Genomic DNA, 21,749 nt, shown 5'->3' on the forward strand with positions numbered 1-21,749 from the left:
GAACGCAGGGAGAGGGGGGGGGGACATGATTGAGACATTTAAATACATCACAGGACGTGTCGAGGTGGAAGATGACATCCTTTGTCTCAGGGGACCCTCGGCCACAAGAGGGCATCCGCTTAAACTTAAAGGGGGAAAATTTAGCAGTGACACCAGGAAGTATTTCTTCACGGAAAGAGTAGTAGATAACTGGAACAAGCTTCCGGTGCAGGTGGTCGGGGCCACCAGCGTGCTCGACTTCAAGAATAAATGGGACATCTACGTGGGATCCCTACGAAGGTCGAGTTAAGGAACTGGGTCATTAGAAACATAGAAGATGACGGCAGAAAAGGGCTACAGCCCATCAAGTCTGCCCACTCTGCTTACCCACCCCCTGTCTATGCCCTAATGACCCAATTTCCTTATCTTGACCCTCGTAGGGATCCCACATGGGTATCCCATTTATTCTTAAAGTCTGGCACGCTGGTATATGCCAATCTAGCTCAGCATACCAGGCTGGATTTCAAGTGAGGTCACCCACTACCAAAAAGGGAAGATTTTCTTCACTGCACCCCCCCCCCAATCCCATAACCCCCTCGCTCCCTCGCTTTGCCACTTGTCCTGTACAGTGACTTGATCCCAACGGCAACAAGTCACCAGCAAAATTCAGCGCAGTTACCATGGAAACCTATGTGAGGGGAGGGGGGGTGGAGCCTCCCAGGAACTGTCAGCCCCAGAAGGCTTCAGGCCCCCACAGTGAACTTTGCTGCTGCCGAGGATTGAGACACCGTGGACGTAGGCCTGGACTGAGCGGCAGCACCCTGGCTTCTACCAAAATCTGGTACCAAAGGCACTCGCCTAAGGCTAAACCGGAACCTACCTGGATGGCCTAAATCACACGCTGGCTGCGAGGTTACCAGGCCAGGTTTGAGAAGCCCAAGCTAGCCTCTTATTTTAACCCTAGGTCTGAAAATGCATGAAAATAATGCAGATGTCGCTATTTTCAACATCCAGCATTTAGACTTATTGAGGGTTGGTCAGTAGAGTGGGCAGACTTGATGGGCTATAGCCCTTTTCTGCCGTCATCTTTCTATGTTTCTATGAAATGAAGTTGCAAGGCGGCAAAAACAACATCAGGAAGTATTTTTTTCACAAAGGGGTTGCTGCATGCCTAGAATGCTCTTCCATGGGAAACGGTGGGGTTGGAAACAGTGATGAAATTCAATAAGGCATGGGATCAACACAGAGGTGCCCTTTATAGTACGACAATGGAAGAAAAGCATTTCCACTCGAAGCAAAACTTTAAATAACTTTCACACCTTAAAGAAAAAAAAAAGTCATTGAGGGCGTAGTCTAGACAAAGAGGAGGTAACCTGCGTGGAATCACCGGTACAACCATGACCACTTTTCTTGGCAGACTGATCTTTATCTGCTGTCATTTACTATATAAGAACATAAAAATTGCCGCTGCTGGGTCAGACCAGTGGTCCGTCGTGCCCAGCAGTCCGCTCCCGCAGCGGCCCTTAGGTCAAAGACCAGTGCCCCAACTGAGTCTAGCTTTACCTCCGTACATTCTGGTTCAGCAGGAACTTGTCTAACTTTGTCTTGAAACCCTGGAATTGTGCTTTCCCCTATAACAGCCTCTGGAAGAATGTTCCAGATTTCTGGTTCATAGACAACGGCGCGAAAGACAAAAGCGTGCGCCAACAATTGAGCGCAGCGCGTGCCACCGCGCCGCTCTAAATTACAGTTTTTAGGTGCTCCGACGGGGGTTTTTGTTGGGGAACCCCCCCAGTTTACTTAATAGACATCGCGCCGGCGTTATGGGGGGGCTTGGGGGGTTGTAACCCTCCACATTTTACTGTAAACTGAACTTTTTCCCTAAAAACAGGGAAAAAGTGAAGTTTTCAGTAAAATGTGGGGGGTTGCACCCCCACAACGCGACGCGATGTCTCAATTGTCTGGGCGCGCCTTTGTCCCGGCGCGCTTTTGACCTGACACCAGATTTCTACCACTCTCTGGGTGAAGAACTTCTTTACGTTTGTTCGGAATCTTTTCCCTTTTAGCTTTAGCGAATGCCCTCTCGTTCTCTTCACCTTGGAGAGGGTGAACAATCTCTCTTTCTCTACTAAATCAATTCCCTGCAATATCTTGAATGTTTTGCTCATGTCCCCTTCTCAGTCTCCTCTTTTCAAGGGAGAAGAGGCCCAGTTTCTCTAGCCTCTCATTGTACGGCAACTCCTCCAGTCCCTTAACCATTTTTGTCGCTCTTCTCTGGACCCTTTTGAGTAGTACTATGTCCTTCTTCATGTTCGGCGACCAGTGTTGGACGCAGTATTCCAGGAAGGGGGGGGGACACCATGGCCCGGTTCAGTGGCATGATAACCATCTCAGATCTGTTTGAGATCCCCTTCTTAATCATTCCTAGCATTCTGTTCGCCCTTTTCGCCGCCGCCTCACATTGCGCGGTTTCATTGACTTGTGTACAAGTACTCCCAGGGGGTACTGAAAAGTTCTCAGCCCAACCAACCAACTGCCTAAATTCCGAGCGCTATTTTGCTACTGTAGCTGACTTTTTTTATTTCATTAAGTGCCACTTTGCAGAAATGAGATTTTTTTTGGACATTGTTTCAGGTCATCGATTAAACCATATCCACAACCTTCTCTTCTTGGTTGGGCTGAGAACTTTTTTTCAGCACCCCCTCGTACTATGCTAAATAAGTCTACAATAGCAACTAGTGTATAGTTCAGTCTACCCTCTAGGATCTGAAAATTGTGAACCAGCCTTCTATTCCTTTCTAATCTCTCAAGAGGGATCTATCTGCCTTTTACATTACAGAAACATCTTTTTTAAAAAATCACTTAAAAAAAACATATGGCATCTGATACTAGTTTTGCATAATTTAAACCTACAGTATTTTTATTAATAACCCTTTCCTCTCCCCTCCCCCCAGATTTTCCCTCACACACAAAAAATATTTTTTTTTTTAATATTTTACAAAAGAAATTTTCAAGAAATATATCTAAAAAATTGAAAATATTTACAGTATTTCTTGTTTTTTAATAACCATTTCTTAGTGTTTTTTTTTAATATCTAGCACAAGCTTTCAGAGTTTCCCTTGCTCCCACAGTCTGGAGTACATATACAAAACAGAATGTTGGCTTCCCCCCCCCCCCCCTGCCCTTATTTTTATAACCCATTTTAGACTTCCAAATACTCAAAAATAGGCAATTTTATTTAATTTAGCGATATATAAAAATTGGGGGATAGGGGAGTTGACTCTGGTAGACCTTTCACGAGGCCTATGTGATTATTCTGACCAGCCATCTTGGTTACTGTGGAAACGTTTCATGCTAACAGGCCAAAGCCTTCAGCTTAATGGCACCACAGGTGGCTGAGCATGAGCAAGTAGGCCCAGCCGTGAAAACTGATTACACAGTGACACACACAGACACGCACTTTTATTTCACTTCTTTGGAAAGGCAATGGGGCATTTTTCAAGGTTACTGTCAAGCAGGGGCACAGAAGAAGCCTAAAGACTAGATAAATAACTCCAGTCTGGACACAAGAAAAGTTACTCGGATGACAAAGCTGTTCATCCTGAGGCAGTCAAACTTTTGATTTTGATTTTTTTATTTCATTCTCTCTCGCCTGAGCTAGCTGTTGCCATTCTCCATCTCTTGAGGGTTGTTTTGGGGTTTTTTTTTTTTTAATTATTATTATTTTTTCTTTTAAATTGTTTTCTGTTCCTTTTGCCCTTTTATTGGGCGTCGGTTCCCACAGCAACGGCCTCAGCGTTACAGCTGCTGCGCAGCGATGAACTGTTTTGTTATCGCTCTCAAGCTGTCTCAAGAGAGAAGTGGTGGGAGGTGGTAGAGAGGATGAGAGAGGGAGTGAGACAGGCAAAGAGAGAAAGACAGCAGAAACAAACACAAAACCAAAGACCACTAAATTAAGAAGAACTTTGGAAGGAAGAAAACAAACACACACACACACAGATGGACTGAAAGACCAGTATAATAAAGAGGACTTTTTACTATTTGGGTGTTGGGTCCACCTTAATAGACTACTGCAGAAACATGTTAAAACATTTTGCGGTATTTTGCCTGTTTGCGTGAACCAATCTGCCCCTTATTGATTTTTAAAAAAATATATTTCAGAAGGGGCGTGTCATGGGCGGAAAATTGTCGTGCCAGCATTAGCCAGCTAACACATTATGATATGAGAGTGCTAGGTGGATAACGCAGAATTGAAGTGGGAGCACCTAGGGCCTGATTCTACAAGTGGTGCCTAGCAATTACCCTGCTTACCTCCCCCAACCTTCTTAAAAAAGGTACTTAAGAGTATAAGAACTGTGATATTGATTCAGATCGAAGGCCCGTCTAGCTCAATCTCCCGCTTCCAAAAGTGGCCAATCCACGTCACAAGTACCTGGCACAGCCCCATAAAGTAACCAGATTCCAAGCCACTTAATCTCAAGGATAAGCAGTGGCTTTCTCCAGGTCTACTTTCCATAAGAGTTTATGGACTTTTCCTCCAGGAATCTGTCCAAACCATTTTCAAACCCAGATATATTAAATGCTTTTACCATATCCTCTGGCAACTACTGTATTTATTAAATGAAAAAAAATATATTTTCTTTTATTTGTTTAAAAGGTAACTTCATGGAGTGACCCTAGTCTTTGTTCCTTTAGATGACCTTTCCACAGGTGACTTAGGGTGACATTAAGAGCAGATAGCGTAGCTGGTTTTAAGAAAGGTTTGGACAAGTTCCTGGAAGAAAAGTCCATAGTCTGTTATTGAGGAAGGCATGGGGAAGCCACTGCTCGCCCTGCATCAGTAGCATGGACTGTTGCTACTGCTTGGGTTTTGGCCCGGTACTAGTGACCTGGATTGGCCACCATGAGAACGGGCTACTGGGCTTGATTGGTCTGACCCAGTAAAGCTATTCTTATGTTCTACGTGTAAGTCACTACCTCAACTCTGCTGCAAGGAAAGTCAAAGGATGTGGTAAGATCACTGGTATCAGATGGAGGGGTGGAAAGGTAATGAGAATTTGTTTTATACGATCAAGGCATCAGTGCTTAACACCCCTTCAAAAAGGAAGAAGGTAACAGACAGGAGACAGAGACTGGGAAACTGATCATATAGAGACAAGTATGGGGTGGGGGAGACAACCGGCACAGACAGAAGAGAGACACGCACTGGGAATAGGTGAGAGAGGAGAAAGGCACTGGGGTACAGATGGCAATTAGAGAAAACAAATATAAGAGACAGGTACCAGGAAACAAGTGACAGATAAGAGACAGGCACCCGCGGGAGGCAGGTAGCACTGGTGAGAGACATGCCCGCTCTCCAGAGACCACCTCTCCTTCCCAGCCTCACTGCAGACATTTTTAAAGCAAATCGAGGAGAAGGAGAAGCCACCCAGCCAGAAACCAGTCTGGCCAACACAGGGTTTATAAATCTACTTTATTTTCTTGTTTTAAATAAAAATTCAAACCAATGGATTTTTCTCTCTTCTGTCCTACTCACTCACTGTGGAGCCACAGTCGGGGAGCAAATGTTTCTGTTCTGCGTAAAAAAAAAAAAAATCAAAATCCATTTGCAAACATTTTCTCCCTGACCAGAGCTCTACCACAGAGACCAGAGGCTGCAGTTAATGACACAGTCACACTATTCTCTTGCTCTCACTTAAAGGGACACTCAGTTCTTCAACATAATTCTTCCTGCTGCCTCATGGCAAGATGTGCCACAGGAACACGCAGCCCTTTGGCACAGTCCCTGCCGTTTCATCCCAGTTATGTGAAGGAAAACACTCAACCTGTTACTACATCTGCAGTGAAATCAGTGACTTAGTAAATGGGCCAAGTGTTCCAGTCACATAACCTGTCAACAACATTGCAGGAACAGTGTAGAATGACTGATTGTCTTTATGGCAAATCTTCTAAGGGACATGTCAGACATTCACATGTGTGGCCTGTCTGTCTCCTGGGCTTGCCATGCCATTTTATAGCTGGCCAACTTCTTTATCAAGTCTGTGTGTTCCTGGCCAGTAACAGTGAAAAAATGAAATTAAATATGGACAAATTTGCAACAACCTACAAGAATATGGCAAGAGAATCATGGCCCTTGTATTTTTAAGTTTTCAGATAAATCTAAAACAGTTATGATATGATAAAGAAACTGAATTTTCCTTCTTTCCCTTCCCCCATCTCTTCCCTTAACTACACCTCTTTCTGTGCAGCTGCATCTTATTTTGGGGGCAGAAAGTCCTTTCTGTAACAGTTTCTGGTCACTTTCTATTTCTTGTGACATCACTTCCTGTTCTGCTTCTTCTTAGCCACCATATTGATGTCTACTTATTTTCTTCCTCTTGGAAGAGAAGTGGCACTTGGTAATGTCCCCTGAGGCCCAACAGCTGTTGACACTACAAGAGGGAAGTATCATGCTTTAATTTAGGAAGTCCCAGGGTTGCCCGTTATCTGGGTTGAGGAATACCAACTTGTCAAGAACCCTACTGAAATCCCCTGAAGACTCTTCCATTTTTAAGCATCTTCTAAGTAGATGGTAGTCATAATAGTGGCTAGTCATGTCCATCTGGTCTGTGGTAAGAAAAGATGACACCACTTCTTCAACTTCTAAATAACTGACATACAATTTGTAATAGGGGGGAAGGTCCATGTGAACCCAAGTCTGAAGAATCAAATGTGGCACTCTTATTGTAGGTCTGGAGTGGCTGGAATACAGCAACACATCAATTCCTCCACGACTGAATTGGTTTCCTCAGGAGCACCAGTCATCTCTGTAAATGTCCCAACACTCTTCCTACCCGAAATAAACACTGTCCACAGATAAATCAGGCATTCTGTTGTGATGGAACTATGCCTCCAGTATGGCACTTTCTGTTCTTGGCTGGCTCAGAGGGTTGCAATTATGGAAGAACCAACTGAAGACCTGTGTGGATACAGAATATTCTGGCACTGTCTTAAGCCAGGCTAGACAACTGACAAGACAGCACACAGGTACCTCTTGGCCCATCCAGTCTGCTCAGCTTTTCTGTCCATGCTGTAAATATATTCTGCTGCTGCCAGCCAGAGAAGATTGACCTGAAGAACATTGCTCTCTATCCCATCAGTTTTGGTTGTCTTTTGCATCAATTCTCTGCATAAAGTTTGTCCGAGCTAGTAGACATTGATAGCTCCTATCCTGTCAAGAAGGTGAAGAGGAGGGGTAGGTTTAGTCCCTTATCTCTATTCCTTCAAAGCTAAAGACACACTCAATAGATTAAACATCAGAAAAATCTCATCATTCATACATAGGAGAGAAGGTGAGGAGAAAAAAAAAAGGATGGATGGATCCATCTTTGCCCATCCACCACAATACTGTATGAACCTGACTTCTAGAGCCACCGCCTGCAGAGTCCGACCAGTGATCAGGCGCTATACAAGAGTTTTTACTCAAGCATCTCTTTTCTTGCCATGGTTGGCACACTTCGAAAGAATGAAACACTTTATTGTACTGGCGCCATCCCTCTTGATTCAGGTTTCGGTGATGACACCTCAATGGGAGGCACCCAACACGGGGCTAGAAGGTAGATCCTGAGGGAAGAGAAGTCCGTATCTCAACATCTACACGTGGGAAAGCTTGCATTCCAAGCTGTCAGTGTTCCTCAAAGGTTGACAACCCTCCGGTGACAGCCCATCAGTCCCCATCACCAACTTGACGCTATCTCACCTTTCCACAGACGTGGCACATGCTTCCTCCCTGTATAATTAGGGCAGTAGAGGAGGAGGATGTGTGCGAAAATTTCATGCTCCCTGCATGCAGTCACAGGGACAGCCAATCGTTTGTATCACGGGCTCTGTAGGCATTAGAAAAATCATGTAAGAGAAAATAAAAATAAACGAGCAAAGTCAGATAGGTTGAGAGACTCCATTATGCCGAGTAAAAATTAAATTATAATTGTCATCGGCCGTAAACTTAAAAAAAAAAAAAGGAATTCACATTATTTTACTTTTAATAAAGATTGAAACAGGACTAAAATAATCCTCCAGGAGTTAAATCTTAGCATTTCTCTTCTCTGTGCTCAGCGTCTGTAGTTATTCACTCCGTTTCCCCTTTAAGAGTCTGTGTATGTCTGTGTGCAAAATATCTTTCACACTCCACGCCTACGAGCAGCGGGGAGGAAGCTGTAGATCTGCTACGATGCTAGAGATGGCAACGGTGAACATTCGAAGGGAAAAACTCGATACACACCAACAAACGCTGTCCCCAGGAGCGAGAGAGAGGCCAGGGCTCTGCCCGCGCTTCCGGTGACTTCATACTTTGTAATAGATATTGGCGGGGCTCTGTGGGGGCATTTCTTGAACTATGTAGACGGGATGCCCATAGTCCCCGCTCACTTTCTCGTAGTGTGGGCAGAAGGCGCCATCCGAAGTCCTGAGCGGGATGATGATGTCGCTGGGCTCCGAGCCGTTGTTATTGCCGCCTCCGCCACAACCCCGCTTGGGGCTGGTGAGGGTGCTGAGGGAGAGAGGTGGGTGGTGAGTGTCACTGTGCTTGGACCGGTGCCTCCGGTAGCAGACTACTCCCACGACGATGACAATGAGAAGAAGGAAGGTGGCACCGCCCGCCGCGCCGGCAATGACAGGGATGTTGGAGTGTGGCAACGGTCCATTCTCACCACCTGCCTTGGTGGAGTTTCCAGAGGTATCTCCTGGGGAGGTAATTGGAAAGAGGCAGTCAGAACAGGTACTATTTCTATACGATTTTATACATAACTAATATGCCATAGGTAGGGTTACCAGATGGCTCCAGAAAAAGGAGGACGGATTGAGACATCTGGGTTTTACTTCCATTGCTTTCAATGGAAATAAAACCAGGATGTCGCAATCTGTCCTCCTTACTTCCATTGTGTTCAATGGAAGTAAAACCAGGATGTCTCAATCCATCCTCCTTTTTCTAAAGCCATAGGAGCTATACATGTGGTCTGAAGTACTGGAACAGTATTAGGAGCCATAGGCAGGAATAAGTCTTGTATTAATGAGGTAGGCCTCAGTCCTGAAATAGCAGCAGATGCTGTTGAGTAGGGTGCTGGCAGCTCCTATCAACCCAGTTTAAACGTAGCTTCCCGAATCTCATGTCCCAATATAAGCTCCCCCTTCCATCTTCTCCAGAACCGCAGTTCTGTTTCCTTGTAGCACAAAGGGTTTGAACATAAGAACATAAGTATTGCCCAGCAGCCCGCTCCCACGGCGACCCTCGAGGTCCTTGACCTGTAAGTTCCCACCAGCTGAATTGTTTATGCCCTAATCCTGAAGTACCCTGTATAGTACCCCTCTATCTCCTGTACCCCTATAGTACCCCTGCAATCCCTTTCTCCTTCAAGAAGTCATCCAGGCCCTTTTTGAAACCCATTATTGTACTCTGTTCAATCACCTGAGCTGAACACTGTCAAAATTCTCACACTGTTCTTGGTAGGGTTACCTACCATAAGGCTCCAGAAAAAGGAGGACGGATTAGACATCCGGGTTTTACTTCCATTGCTTTCAACAGAAGTAAAATCCAGGTGTCTCTATCTGACCTTCTTACTTCCATTGCTTTTAGTGGAAGTAAAACCCGGATGTCTCAATCTGTCCTCCTTTTCCTGGAGCCATATGGAAACCCTATATCTTGAGTGACTGTAGTTTGGGGCACTGTGTTGCTTAAAGTTTCTGAGAACTGCAGGGCTAAAAGAAAACAGATCAGCTGCTCCTGGAGGCGATGCTGAACCCAAGCCTCCAATGAAGGTGAAGAGGAGGGGGTGAACAAAGTGTGGAGGAGACAGAATAGTGGAGATCAATAGATAACAGGTGGGGTTGAGGCTGTAGGGAAAGAAAGTGTGTGGAGCAGAGGAGCTTGGGAAAGAGAGAGAATTTTGTGGGGGGGGGGAGAATACCTCAGGGAAGGTAGGCTGAGGGGGAGTGTGAGGTAGTAGGAGGGTTGCCAATTAGATCCAGATTTCACCAACAAGGTTGATTCCATCCTGGGTTTACCCCATTGCATGCAGGGCCTTGTAGTTCTGATTTCCTCATTGCATCCCCTAAAAAAAAAAGTAAGACTACAAGTCCCTGCATGCAATGGGGTAAACCCAATACTGGATCAACCCTGTCAGGTGAATGTGGATCCGGTTAGCAACCTTATGCAGTAGACTTAGTTTTAGTGGAATAAGTCATCCTGAGTATGTGTGATCCTTTGAGGCAGCCACATCACTGAAGAGCGACTCCCCCCTCCCCCCTTGTTCAGGAGGTTCACCACCTTACATGGAAGATACTTTGCCACAGTTGCCTCTGCTTGAAAAATAGTGACGCTCACTTGCTTAGAGGTCAACGGGGCAGGACTGACATGTATTGCTGAGCTGATGTGCAGTATAAGCTGGGGAGATGGACACAGTGGAATTATTGGAATCCGATTCACATCCCAGTATCCAAGCTATTCCCACCGTGTCCGCATTCCTTTCGGAAACCCATTCTTTCTTTTATTTTTGCATTTATATACCACTTATAGCCTACATGGTGGGCTCATAGTCTTATCTAATGTACCTGGGGGCAGTGGAGGATTAAGTGACTTGCCCAGGGTCACGAGGAGCAGCATGGGATTTGAACCCACAACCTCAGGGTGCTGAGGCTGTGGCTCTAACCACATAGGAGCGTGTCTCGGCAGCTATAGAAAACATCCAGCTGGCCAAGATGATAAATGGAGCCCAGCTGAAAGAGCAAAGTTTTCCTTCACCAACCACCGAAACGTTGAAGAGGAGCAACTAGGATGAGCCAGGAGTGCTACTGATCCCGAAAGGTAAAAGGGGGAGGGGTGAAGGAGAGAGAAAGAGGGAGAGAGAGGCTGTGTTTAATACACTCTTCCCAATGCTTCATCCATTGCCTGTGGGGCAGGGGGAGAGTTTCTGGCAGCTGTCCCCATTCTGGCATAGCTTGCTCACGCGGCTGCTCCCGGCGGCGCAGTTTATTTAGGCTGCAGACTTCGTTCCCGTCAAATATTAAGCGCCTCGGTCGCTGCTAGCCTTGCTGCCCCCTTGCTGAGTAGACAAAGCGGGTGCCGTGACTGAAGTGGTGCGGTGGGAGTGAAGAAAGGAGAGCATGTGCTCCCTTTGCTCCGTTCGGTGGGTAATTGCTCATCACTCTGCATACGTGCAATGGCCAGGCGCGTGTTTGGTCAGCATGGGGACCGGCTGCAGCAGCGCCAGCACGGCGAAATGTACAGTGGTGACAGGGGTTGAATCGCAGATGGGACTGTGGTACATAGATGTTGCGCAATGGTTCATAGTAACATATAGATGACGGCAGATAAAGACCCGAATGGCCCATCCAGTCTGCCCAACCCATTTTTCTTCTTCTTAGCTCTTTCTGGGCCAGAACCCGAAGCTCTGCCCGTTCCATCTACTGAATTCTCTGTCAAAGCTCACTCCAGCCCATCTTAACCATTCCAGCCATCAAAGCCCTCCCAAGCCCATCCTCAACCAAGTGGCCACATACGGACACAAACCATGCAAGTCTCCCCAGGGCTGGCCTTAGTTCTTCAATAGTTACTATTATTTTCTGATTCTAGATGCTTTTCTGAACTCCGTCACCGTTTTCCTCTCCACCACCTCCCTCGGGAGCGCATTCCAGGCATCCACCACCCTCTCCATAAAGTAGAATTTCCTTCCATTGCTCTTGAGTCTACCACTCCTCAACCTCAAACCTACACTGCAAGTCACTAAATCCCCCCATTGCCCCAGGTACATTAGATAGATTGTGAGTCCACTGGGACAGCCAGGGGAAAACGCTTGAGTACCTGAATAAAAATTCATGTAAATTGTTCTGACCTCTCTAGGGAGAACGGTATAGAAAGCTGAATGAATTACATGCATAAAAGTTTAGAATAATGGAAGTTATGTGTATATCTTGCATATGTGCGCATAACTGTCAAAATTCCACATTGAGCACTATCCTTTAAATACCCTTTTAACTTATATAGCGCATATTTGCAAGGGGTGGGGGTGTAAAGATGAGCAGAGGTTGGGCGGGGCTCATACCTATTCATGTAGCATACAGAATACCATACTTGGGACCCAATAAAGCAAGAAAGCTTGTTTTTCTTTTCCAGATTATAATCAAACATGAAAATTAATATGAAAGACAGAAGACAGTATTTTAAGTTTATCCTAGATAATAACCTAAGATGGTCAATTGATCCTCTCTATGTATGCCACCTCTGTATGCTAACTCTGTTATGTAACCCTTAGAAAATTAGAGAAGCTGGGCCTCTTCTCCCTTGAAAAGAGGAGACAGAGGGGACATGATTTAAACATTCAAGGTACTGAAGGGGACAGACTTAGTAGATAAGGACAGGTTGTTCACCCTCTCGAAGGTAGGGAGAACGACAGGGCACTCTCTAAAATTGAAAGGGGATAGATTCCGTACGAACATAAGGAAGTTCTTCTTCACCCAGAGAGTGGTAGAAAACTGGAATGCTCTTCCGGAATCTGTTATAGGGGAAAACACCCTTCAGGGATTCAAGACAAAGTAGATAAAAGACAGGTTGTTCCAACCTCTCCAAGGTAGAGAGAACGAGAGGGCACTCTCTAAAGTTAAAAGGGGATAGATTCGTACAAACGTAAGGAAGTTCTTCTTCACACAGAGAGTGGTAGAAAACTGGAACGCTCTTCCGGAATCTGTTATAGGGGAAAACACCCTTCAAGGATTCAAGACAAAGTAGATAAAAGACAGGTTGTTCCAACCTCTCCAAGGTAGAGAGAACGAGAGGGCACTCTCTAAAGTTAAAAGGGGATAGATTCCGTACAAACGTAAAGAAGTTCTTCTTCACCCAGAGAGTGGTAGAAAACTGGAACGCACTTCCGGAGGCTGTTGTAGGGGAAAACACCCTCCAGGGATTCAAGACAAAGTTAGACAAGTTTCTGATGAACCAGAACGTACTCAGGTAGGGCTAGTCTCAGTTAGGGCGCTGGTCTTTGACTTAAGGGCCGCCATGGGAGCGGACTGCTGGGCACGATGGACCCCTGGTCGGACCCAGCAGCGGCAATTCTTATGTTCTAAATGTATACCTAAGTTATTCAATCTATACTGTGTATATATATATATATATAATATGTAATTTAACCTGTTTATCTATGCATTATGTATATGTACCTGTAGCCCGTTCTGAGCTCATTGGGGAGGACGGTATATAGAACGAACCAAATAAATAAATAACGAGTATCTGCTGCCCAGGCGCAGACACCAACACCAGCGCTTTGGCTTGTCCAAGTACATATGCGCATTTGTACCCAGTTACTTAGTATTCTATACAGGAAAGGAGATGCCTAAATTCCTTCATAGACTAGGCTTCTACCCCTTGCCCTCCAGGGAGGGCAATTCTATAAGTGGATGCCAGTTAGGTACCAAGACGCAGCATGCTAAGCTTGAAGGAGCAGAGGAGGGGGGGGCCTAATGGTTAGAACTGCTGCCTCAACACCCTGAGGTGACGAGTTTGATCCCAACCTGTTTCCTGTGTCCCTGGGCAAATCACTTAACTCCGCATTGCCTCGGGAGAAAAGGCAGGAGAAGGGAGATAAGATAGAGACGTTTAAATACCTACGGGGCGTAAATGCGCCCAAGTCGAGTCTCTTTCATTTGAAAGGAAGCTCTGGAATGAGAGGGCATAGGATGAAGTTAAGAGGTGACAGGCTCCAGAGTAATCTAAGGAAATACTTTTTTTACAGAAAGGATGGTAGATGCGTGGAACAGTCTCCCGGAAGAGGTGGTGGAGACAGAGACTGTGTCTGAATTCAAGAAAGCGAGGGATAGGCACGTGGGATCTCTTAGAGGGAGGAGGAGAGAATGGTTACTGCGGATGTTGGCAGACTGGATGGTCCATTTGGCCTTTTTCTGCCATCACATTTCTATGTTTCTAAGTATAGGGAAACCAAGCCATTATGACATCACCAATGAGGTTGGTTCTTAGGAATTGGTGGAATGGGGCATTATGACATCACAATATGAGGGGGCCACTGAAAAGTTCTCAGCCCAATCAAGAAGAGAACGATGTGGAGCCATGAAACTTACAAATTATTCCACACTGTGAATTCAAGAAGGCATGGGATAGGCACGTGAGATCTCTTAGAGAGAAGGAAGAGATAATGGTTACTGCGGACGGGCAGACTGGATGGGCCATTTGACCTTTCTCTGCCATCACGTTTCTATGTTTCTAAGTATAGGGAAACCAAGCCATTATGACATCACCGATGAGGTTGGATCTTAGGTATTGGTGGAATGGGGCATTATGACATCACAATACCAGGGGCCACTGAAAAGTTCTCAGCCCAATCAAGAAGAGAACGATGTGGAGCCATGAAACTTACAAATTATTCCACACTGTGAATTCAAGAAGGCGTGGGATAGGCACGTGGGATCTCTTAGAGGAGGCGATGCTGAACCCAAGCCTCCAATGAAGGTGAAGAGGAGGGGGTGAACAAAGTGTGGAGGAGACAGAATAGTGGAGATCAATAGATAACAGATGGGGTTGAGGCTGGCTGGAATGAGGCAGGGAAAGTAAGTGTGTGGAGCAGAGGAGCTTGGGAAAGAGAGAGGATTTGGGGGGAAAGAGTGCTGGGGAAGAATACCTCAGGGAAGATAGGCTGAGGGAGAGTGTGAGGAAGAAGGAGGGTTGCCAATTGGATCCAAATTTCCTGAATACAGCAAGGACAAATCAAGTATACTTATGTGGTATCACATCCGACTTTATGATTTTATCTTGTTGGGCAGACTGGATGGACCGGTTGGGCTTTTGTCGGCCATCATCTATTATGTTATTATGTCACTTATCCCCCTTCTTGTCAAACTGCGCTAGAGGTCTATGAATTCTATGAGCGTCGGAACATTTACTGCGCTGGCTCACCCTAAAAACCCCTGGCGCAGCTTGATAAAAGTGGCCCTATATGTTTTCTAAATAAAAAATATAAGATTGTCCTTCTGTTAAGAAAATCAAATCCGCCAAATTCTTAGGGCAGTTTTTCCAATTAAGATTTCCCTGTAAGTGTTTTGTTTCTTACCAAGGAAACAATTTTTTTTTTTTTTTTCAACCTGCCCAATTGGGATTTTTCCTGGAGAATAAAGGGGGTAACTACCGTGGCTCAGACCGAACCAGTATAAATGTGGACTTGGAATAAATAGGAAAGAACTTAACTGCTCATTTTTCTTTTGATATATTTTACACCCTCTTCTACAAAGCCACGTTAGCGGCTGCCGTGCGGTAATGGCTCCGAGGCCCATAGAGATTTAAAGGGCTTTGGGGCTGTTGCCACGCAGCAGCGGCTTTGTAGAAGAAGGGGTTAGTATCTATCTCCCTTAGTTCCCAAGGGAGGTTTCTTTGAAACTTTTTCTCCCCTCTAGGTGGACTATGTTAGATAATATTTTTCTTCTTTAAATTTTGTTCAAAATGTATTGGACTGATTGATGTCTGTATTTCCTTCACTGTGGTGTATGTTATAAATAGAAAAGATTAAAAAATAAAAAAAAATCTTCCAAATTCTTAAGCAGTCTTAACATGGAACTCTCTCCCATCTTCGCTTGGACAAAAAAGAAATTGTCTTCTGTTTAAGAAAGTATTAAAATCTTTCTTATTCAAGATACTAATTTTGTACAATGGACAGCAAATCACAGTGCCAGGGATGGCCACTAGGATGATCTCCGGGCTCAAGGGTCTCTCGTACGAAGAAAGACTAAACAAATTGCAGCTCTACACTCTAGAGGAACGCAGGAAAAGGGGGGACATGATTGAGACATTTAAATACATCACAGGACGTGTCGAGGTGGAAGACGACATCTTCTTTCCCAAAGGTCCCTTGGTCACAAGGGGGCACCCGCTCAAACTCAGAGGAGGGAAATTTAATGGTGACACCAGGAAGTATTTCTTCACAGAAAGGGTAGCAGATCACTGGAACAAGCTTCCAATGCAGGTGATCGAGGCCACCAGCGTGCTTGACTTTAAGAATAAATGGGACATCCACGTGGGATCCCTACGAGGGTCGAGTTAAGGAACTAGGTCATTAGCACTCAGACTTAATGGGGTGGGTCAGAAGAGTGGGCAGACTTGATGGGCTATAGCCCTTTTCTGCCGTCATCTTTCTATGTTCTATGTTTCTATATTGTAATTTCTAGGTTATACTGTATTCTAGTTTCTTTTTATTTGACCCGCTTTTACGAAGCCCCGGTAGAGGTCTCTACCATGGCCCGGGGCGCTAAATGCGTCAACGCTGCTCCGACACTCATAGGCATTTTATGAGTCAGAGCAGCATCGGAGAATTTAGCGCTCTGGGCCGTGGTAGAAAGCGCTACCGCGGCTTCGTAAAAGTGTGTGTGTGTGTGTGGGGGGGGGGGTTTATGAGGTAACTGGACTAGATTCAGTAAACGGTGCCCAAATGAGGATGGCGAAAGAACTGAGTATAAATGGCACTCTGAACTGGGCACCATTTCTAGAACAGCGTGTAGCGCCACCATCTGTGCCCAGCTTTGGCCGCGCGGATTTACACCTACCAAAACCGGGTGTGCACCCTCGCACATAGGGCTGCCAGACGTCCGGATTTTCCCGGACCTGTCCGTGGGTCCAGGTGGCTTTTCCCCGGGTTTTGAAAAGCCTCCCTCAAATCACGTCGGGCGGGGAGGAAGTCCCCGTACACTCGGATGCCATGCGATCACGTCATGCGCATGCGCGGACTTCCTCCCTTCCGGACAAGGGCGTGGGGGGGGATAGGTGCGAGGCTAAGGCGGTACTGGGGGTGGGATTAGGGCGTTACGGGGCGGGGGATGGGCAGAACTGGGTGGGCCCAGGGGTCCGGATTTTCTGATTGGAAAATCTGGCAACCCTACTCGTACGTAAATTAAGCAGAGATCCCCCTCCCACGCTCTGTTATAATGTTTGCATCTTTAGCGAATGGCCGTGATCCACCCATCTGCCTCTCATAACCACGCCCCCTTTTCAGTTGCATGCATGTTTTTATATGCCTAGCACGATGAGGGTATAAATCCAAATTGGTGCCAGTAATTGATTATAATAATAATAATAATAACTTTATTTTTCTAAACCGCCATAGTCAGATTGACTTCTAGGCGGTTTACATAGACAGAAGGCTGGACAATCAGCGAATTACACAGTGTGAGAGGAAGAAGTTACATAATAATTAGGGAAGCATAGTGAAGGAATACATGAGAGAAAGAAGTTACGTAATACATTGGGGGTGTAAGGGGAAAGAATTTCTGAGGGAGGTCATCTAGTTAGGCAAGGAATTTGTCAAATAGAGCGGTTTTAATTGATTGTCAGTGCCCAATTATTGGCGCCAGATAGCTTGCTGCTATATTAAATTGTGTGTATAAATTGGGTGCGTGCAAGGCCAGTGTTAGAGGGAGGCAAACAAGGTCTCCAGGGGGGTCCCCCCACCCCCTTGGGCTAGGATGTCCTTCCCTTCCTCTCACCCCGTTCTGAAGCCGCCCTCACTTTTTAAAATGCAAAGGGGTCGCTGATAGGGCAGTGATTCTCTAGGATGCTCATGGCTTCTTCAGCGCTGTTCCCCTGCCGCGGTCCGCCCAAGTGGAAACAGGAAGTTGCTCACAGCAACAACTGACTTCAAAACGTTCCGAAAAGATATCAAAACCCCGATATTCAAAAAATGTATCCAGATAGCCTAACCCCCCTTCCCCTCCCCCCTTGCAACTCCCCCCCCTCTCACCATCTCTACCTGTATTATCCCCCTAAGACTCAACAATGTAACCAGCTTCCACTTTTTAACTACCTCATAATCTTCCTGCTTCATCTGACGTTTTCCTAATTTTTCTACCAATCTTATACCCTCTTCTCAAAACTTTATTATGAAACCAGCTCCTTAATTGTATAATGTAACCAGCTCCTTAATTGTAATTTTTTTCCTGGAAATGTCCAGTTATCTTATGATGTAATCCGCTTAGAACTGCAAGGTACAGGCGGAATAGAAGTCAGTAATGTAATGTAATGCTTCAAAGGGGGGCAGGAAGTTGCTTCAGAGGGAAGCAGGCTGCGGCAGGGGAACAACGCCATGGAGGCCATGAGCAGTGCTAGAGAATCACTCCTGCGCTGGCGACTCCTTTGCATTTTAAAAAGTGAGGGGGGAGGGAGAAGGGAAGGACATCCCGGCCCTTGGGGGTTCCCTGCAGCAGCTAATTTTTAAATGAAGGGAGGGATGCTGGATGGAAGGGCATGAAGTGGACCCGAGGTTGGGGGGGGGGAAGGAAGAAGGAGGAAAGGAGATATGCTGGATGGGAGGGCATTTGGTGGGTGGGGAAATCAGGGGAGGGGGCAGGGAGAAGAATTGGGGGCCCCCTCTATAATTTCTACCCTGGGCCCCAACATGTCTAACACCGGTCCTGGCGGGGTGTCTAAATTTGCACATGCAACTTGCAGAATCCGGGGCATTATGTAACGAACATTGGGCAGAATGAGGGGGCAGAGCCCTCGGGACAGACAGGGAAAAATGCTTGAGTACCTGAATAAATTCATGTAAACCGTTCTGAGCTACCTGGGGAGAACGGTATAAAAAATTTAATAAATAAATAAACAGAGGCTAATCGTAGGGACCCTGTTACAGACTTATCCTTCACCGGTCTGGAAGTCACTCATCAAGGAAACCATCTTCAACTTCAAATTCTTCTCAGAAAACGGGATCAGAAGCTGACTGCTTATGGAGGGCCTTTACAGGGTCAGTATAGTTGCACTGGGCAGAAGGGAAGCTGTGGGGGGGGGGGGGGGGGGGGAACTGTTCCTTGTCCATTGGCTTCCTTTGCCAGCGCAGCATAAGTGAGAAGGTGGGAGCGTGCTAAGAGCTTTTGAGAGCGTGCTGCATATGGACCATTTTGGACTTGCAACACTCCAAGGACTCCATTAGTCTATACCAGTTGGGTCTATACCCAGGCCAGTTGGGTTTTTGGGATAGCCCTAATGAATAGACCTGGGGCAGATATGCATGCCTGTCACCTCCATTATATGCAAACCTCTCTCATGCAGACTCATTAGGGCTATCTCAAAAAACCTGACTGGCCTGATGGTCCTCCAGGACAGGGTTGGGGACCACTGGTCTATACTGAGAGGGACTGCGGCCTTTGGGTCGTGGGACTCTTCTATAAGGGTTTTTGTCATAAGAAAGGGGTTCAGAAGGACTGATCAAGAGAGGGATTCAGAAGCGATGCTCAAGGATTAGATGAGGGGTATAGAAGGGCTGCTCACTCCCATGGTGTCACTAAATGCATAATTCGGCTCCCCCTTTCCTTCTTCTATAGGGTACAGGGCAATTCTACACCTGGGCACGGTGCCAGAAAGTGACATCAGAGGGAAAGCCAATGCTGGCACAAGCAGCAGGCTGGGGAAGCTGTTCATGCCGATGAAGATTTAAAGAGGGGCGGGGGAAGGGAGGGCGTGAATGAGGTGTGGGGTGTGGAAAGAAGCAGGGGGAGGGCGTAGAAGGAGCAGGGGGGCAGAGAGGAGGGCGCCACCTACCCTTGCTACGCCACGGACCAGAATATGTGTGAAGTCTAATGTGAACTAGGACTGCAGCGGTGGTAGGGCTACTCTTTCTCATCTCTCCTTCTCCTACTTTCTCGCCTTCCCTCAACTTTGGGCTAGATTCACGAACCTGCCCAATCTGGGCCGATCCGGGCAGGTCTGATGAATTCTCGAAACCCAAAATGCGGATGGGGGCGGCGATCGGAGAAACGCCCACATCTGCCTGCCCGGATCGATCGATAGAGATCCCAGCGCATGTGCAGACCATCTACAGATGGACCTCCGGGCCCGGTAGAGATTTTTTTTTTTTTCTTTCAGAGCTGGGAAATTGGAAGTCGCCGCTGAGCCTTAGCCTTGTGCGCTGTGAGAAATCTCCTCAAGGACATCTTTGCATATGTTCCAATTGCTGTTCTTAAACTTCCAAAATGGCATCTCCCAATTACAAACCCCCTCACCTCAAATCCCATTGGAATCGTTCTCATCCATCGTCATGCGCGCAGACTCTCCTGCTCTCCCCAAGCCCTGCTCTTGCCGCCCAGACTCTCCTGCTCCCTGCCGCCTTCCCTGCAGCGCGAGCCCGCGGGTTTACAGCGGGGCTGCACGCCATAGTGCAGCCCCGCTTTAAACCCGCGGGCTCGCGCTGCAGGGAAGGCGGCAGAGATCAGTCTGGGCGGCGAGAGGAGTTTTAAAGTTGCGTCCCCGGCCCCAGGGCTTCTGCAGCCCCTGAAACAGCGAGATCGGGGCAGGAGAGAACAGAACGGCGCTGGAGAGTGGGGGAAAAAAAGGTCTGCGACTGGTCCCCAGCATTCGCTTCTGGTGTTGATCGGCCAGCCCCGTCGGATCGTGAAATGTGTGTTGTGAATCGCGTCCCTGCCCACTTTGCTTGCGTTTCTCCTCATTTGCCTGCACGGATCGCAAGACAGGTTAGTGAATGGGGCCCCGAGGGAAATCTGGTCGCAAACCGATCGGTTTGCTTTGTGAATCTAGCCCTGTGTCCCTCTCCCTTCCTCCCCTCCCGGGGGGAGAGGGGGAGAGGAAGAAAGGGAGATGGAGGAGGGACGCAGGCATGGAAAGAGGGAACGAGCGATGAGGGAAAAGAAGACAAAAGAGACGGAGAAAGATAAATAAGGAAATGAGAGAAAGAAGTAAGGCGTGTAGAGCGGGAGGGGGGAGAAAGACGAGAGTAGAACAGAGGGTGCCAGAAGCACATGCAATCACTACAATGCAACACCCAGCTGCTACACCACCATCTATAAAGTACACATACTGACTCATGAGAAAGAGATGTGCTGAGTCAGTCACTATCAGCACAGGCCAACTCCATCTGCTCTTTGACGGAGAGGGGCATATTTCTTTTCCCATTCCTCGGGCCTCCACCTTTTCCAACTGCCCAGCATTTGACCACTCCCTGGAGAAAGGGAACGGCAGGGCATGAGTGCCAGGATTCTCCTGAAGGCTCCTTCCCCCGGCAGCAGCAGCTGGAGAGCGGCACAGCCGGAGCGCGGAGAGAAGGGGAGGGAGGGAGGAGATGTAAGGGGAATAAACAAACAGCTTCAATTAGAGCTAATTAAAAAAAGACATTGCTTTAATTGGATCATATTTAGAAGCAGTGTGAGGAGCAGCAGCGAGACCATTAAGGGTAGCGCGAGCCAGGAGTGAAGCCAAGAGTGAAGCCAGCCGCCAGGACAGCCAGAGGGGAGACAGGGGACCGGAGAGGAGCGCAGAGGAAAGGGGAGGAACATTGTGGGGGGGATTTTCATTAATTCACCCGCCTCTCTTTTATTTTTTAATTCCTGGCTCTGCCTCCTGATCACTGTGTATGACCTCTAACAAGCTATTTTAGCATCCTGTGCTTTAAGTTCTAATCCCCAGCTCTGCCCCCTTGATTGCTGCAAAATGACTTCTGATCAGCTGCTTAATTTCCCTATACTTCAGTTCTAATCCCCGCTTTGGTCACTGGCTTTCTGTGTCTGTGATGGCGGGGCAAGTCACTTTCTTCCCTTGCGCCTCAGTTCTAATCCCTGGCTTTGTCACTGACAAATCAGGTGCATAAGTTGTAACTTTTAGCACACTGACATAACAGAAAGCCCTCTCTCTTCCCTTTCGAAAGTAAGCTCTGCAGCATACTGCTGAGTCCCGGTAAGTAGAGCAAGTTTTGATTGTAGAAAAATGGAGAGCTGTGGAAAAATCCGACCGATGGGAACGG

At 46.8% G+C, this 21,749-nt stretch overlaps 1 protein-coding gene across 5 annotated transcripts in view; it reads right to left on the minus strand.

Annotated features, from left to right (window-relative positions):
* Nucleotides 1–2,631: 2,631 nt before the first annotated feature.
* Nucleotides 2,632–21,749, minus strand: part of EFNB3 (ephrin B3) — a 168,233-nt gene continuing 149,115 nt past the window's right edge. For all 5 annotated transcript variants that reach the window (XM_033925028.1, XM_033925024.1, XM_033925025.1 and 2 more), the window contains one exon: nucleotides 2,632–8,699. In XM_033925028.1, the coding sequence (XP_033780919.1) occupies nucleotides 8,302–8,699 (398 nt within the window). In that variant the 3' untranslated portion in view covers nucleotides 2,632–8,301. The remainder of the gene's footprint in view (nucleotides 8,700–21,749) is intronic.

Source organism: Geotrypetes seraphini, chromosome 16 (genome assembly GCF_902459505.1).
Source record: "Geotrypetes seraphini chromosome 16, aGeoSer1.1, whole genome shotgun sequence".
Lineage (NCBI taxonomy): Eukaryota > Metazoa > Chordata > Amphibia > Gymnophiona > Dermophiidae > Geotrypetes > Geotrypetes seraphini.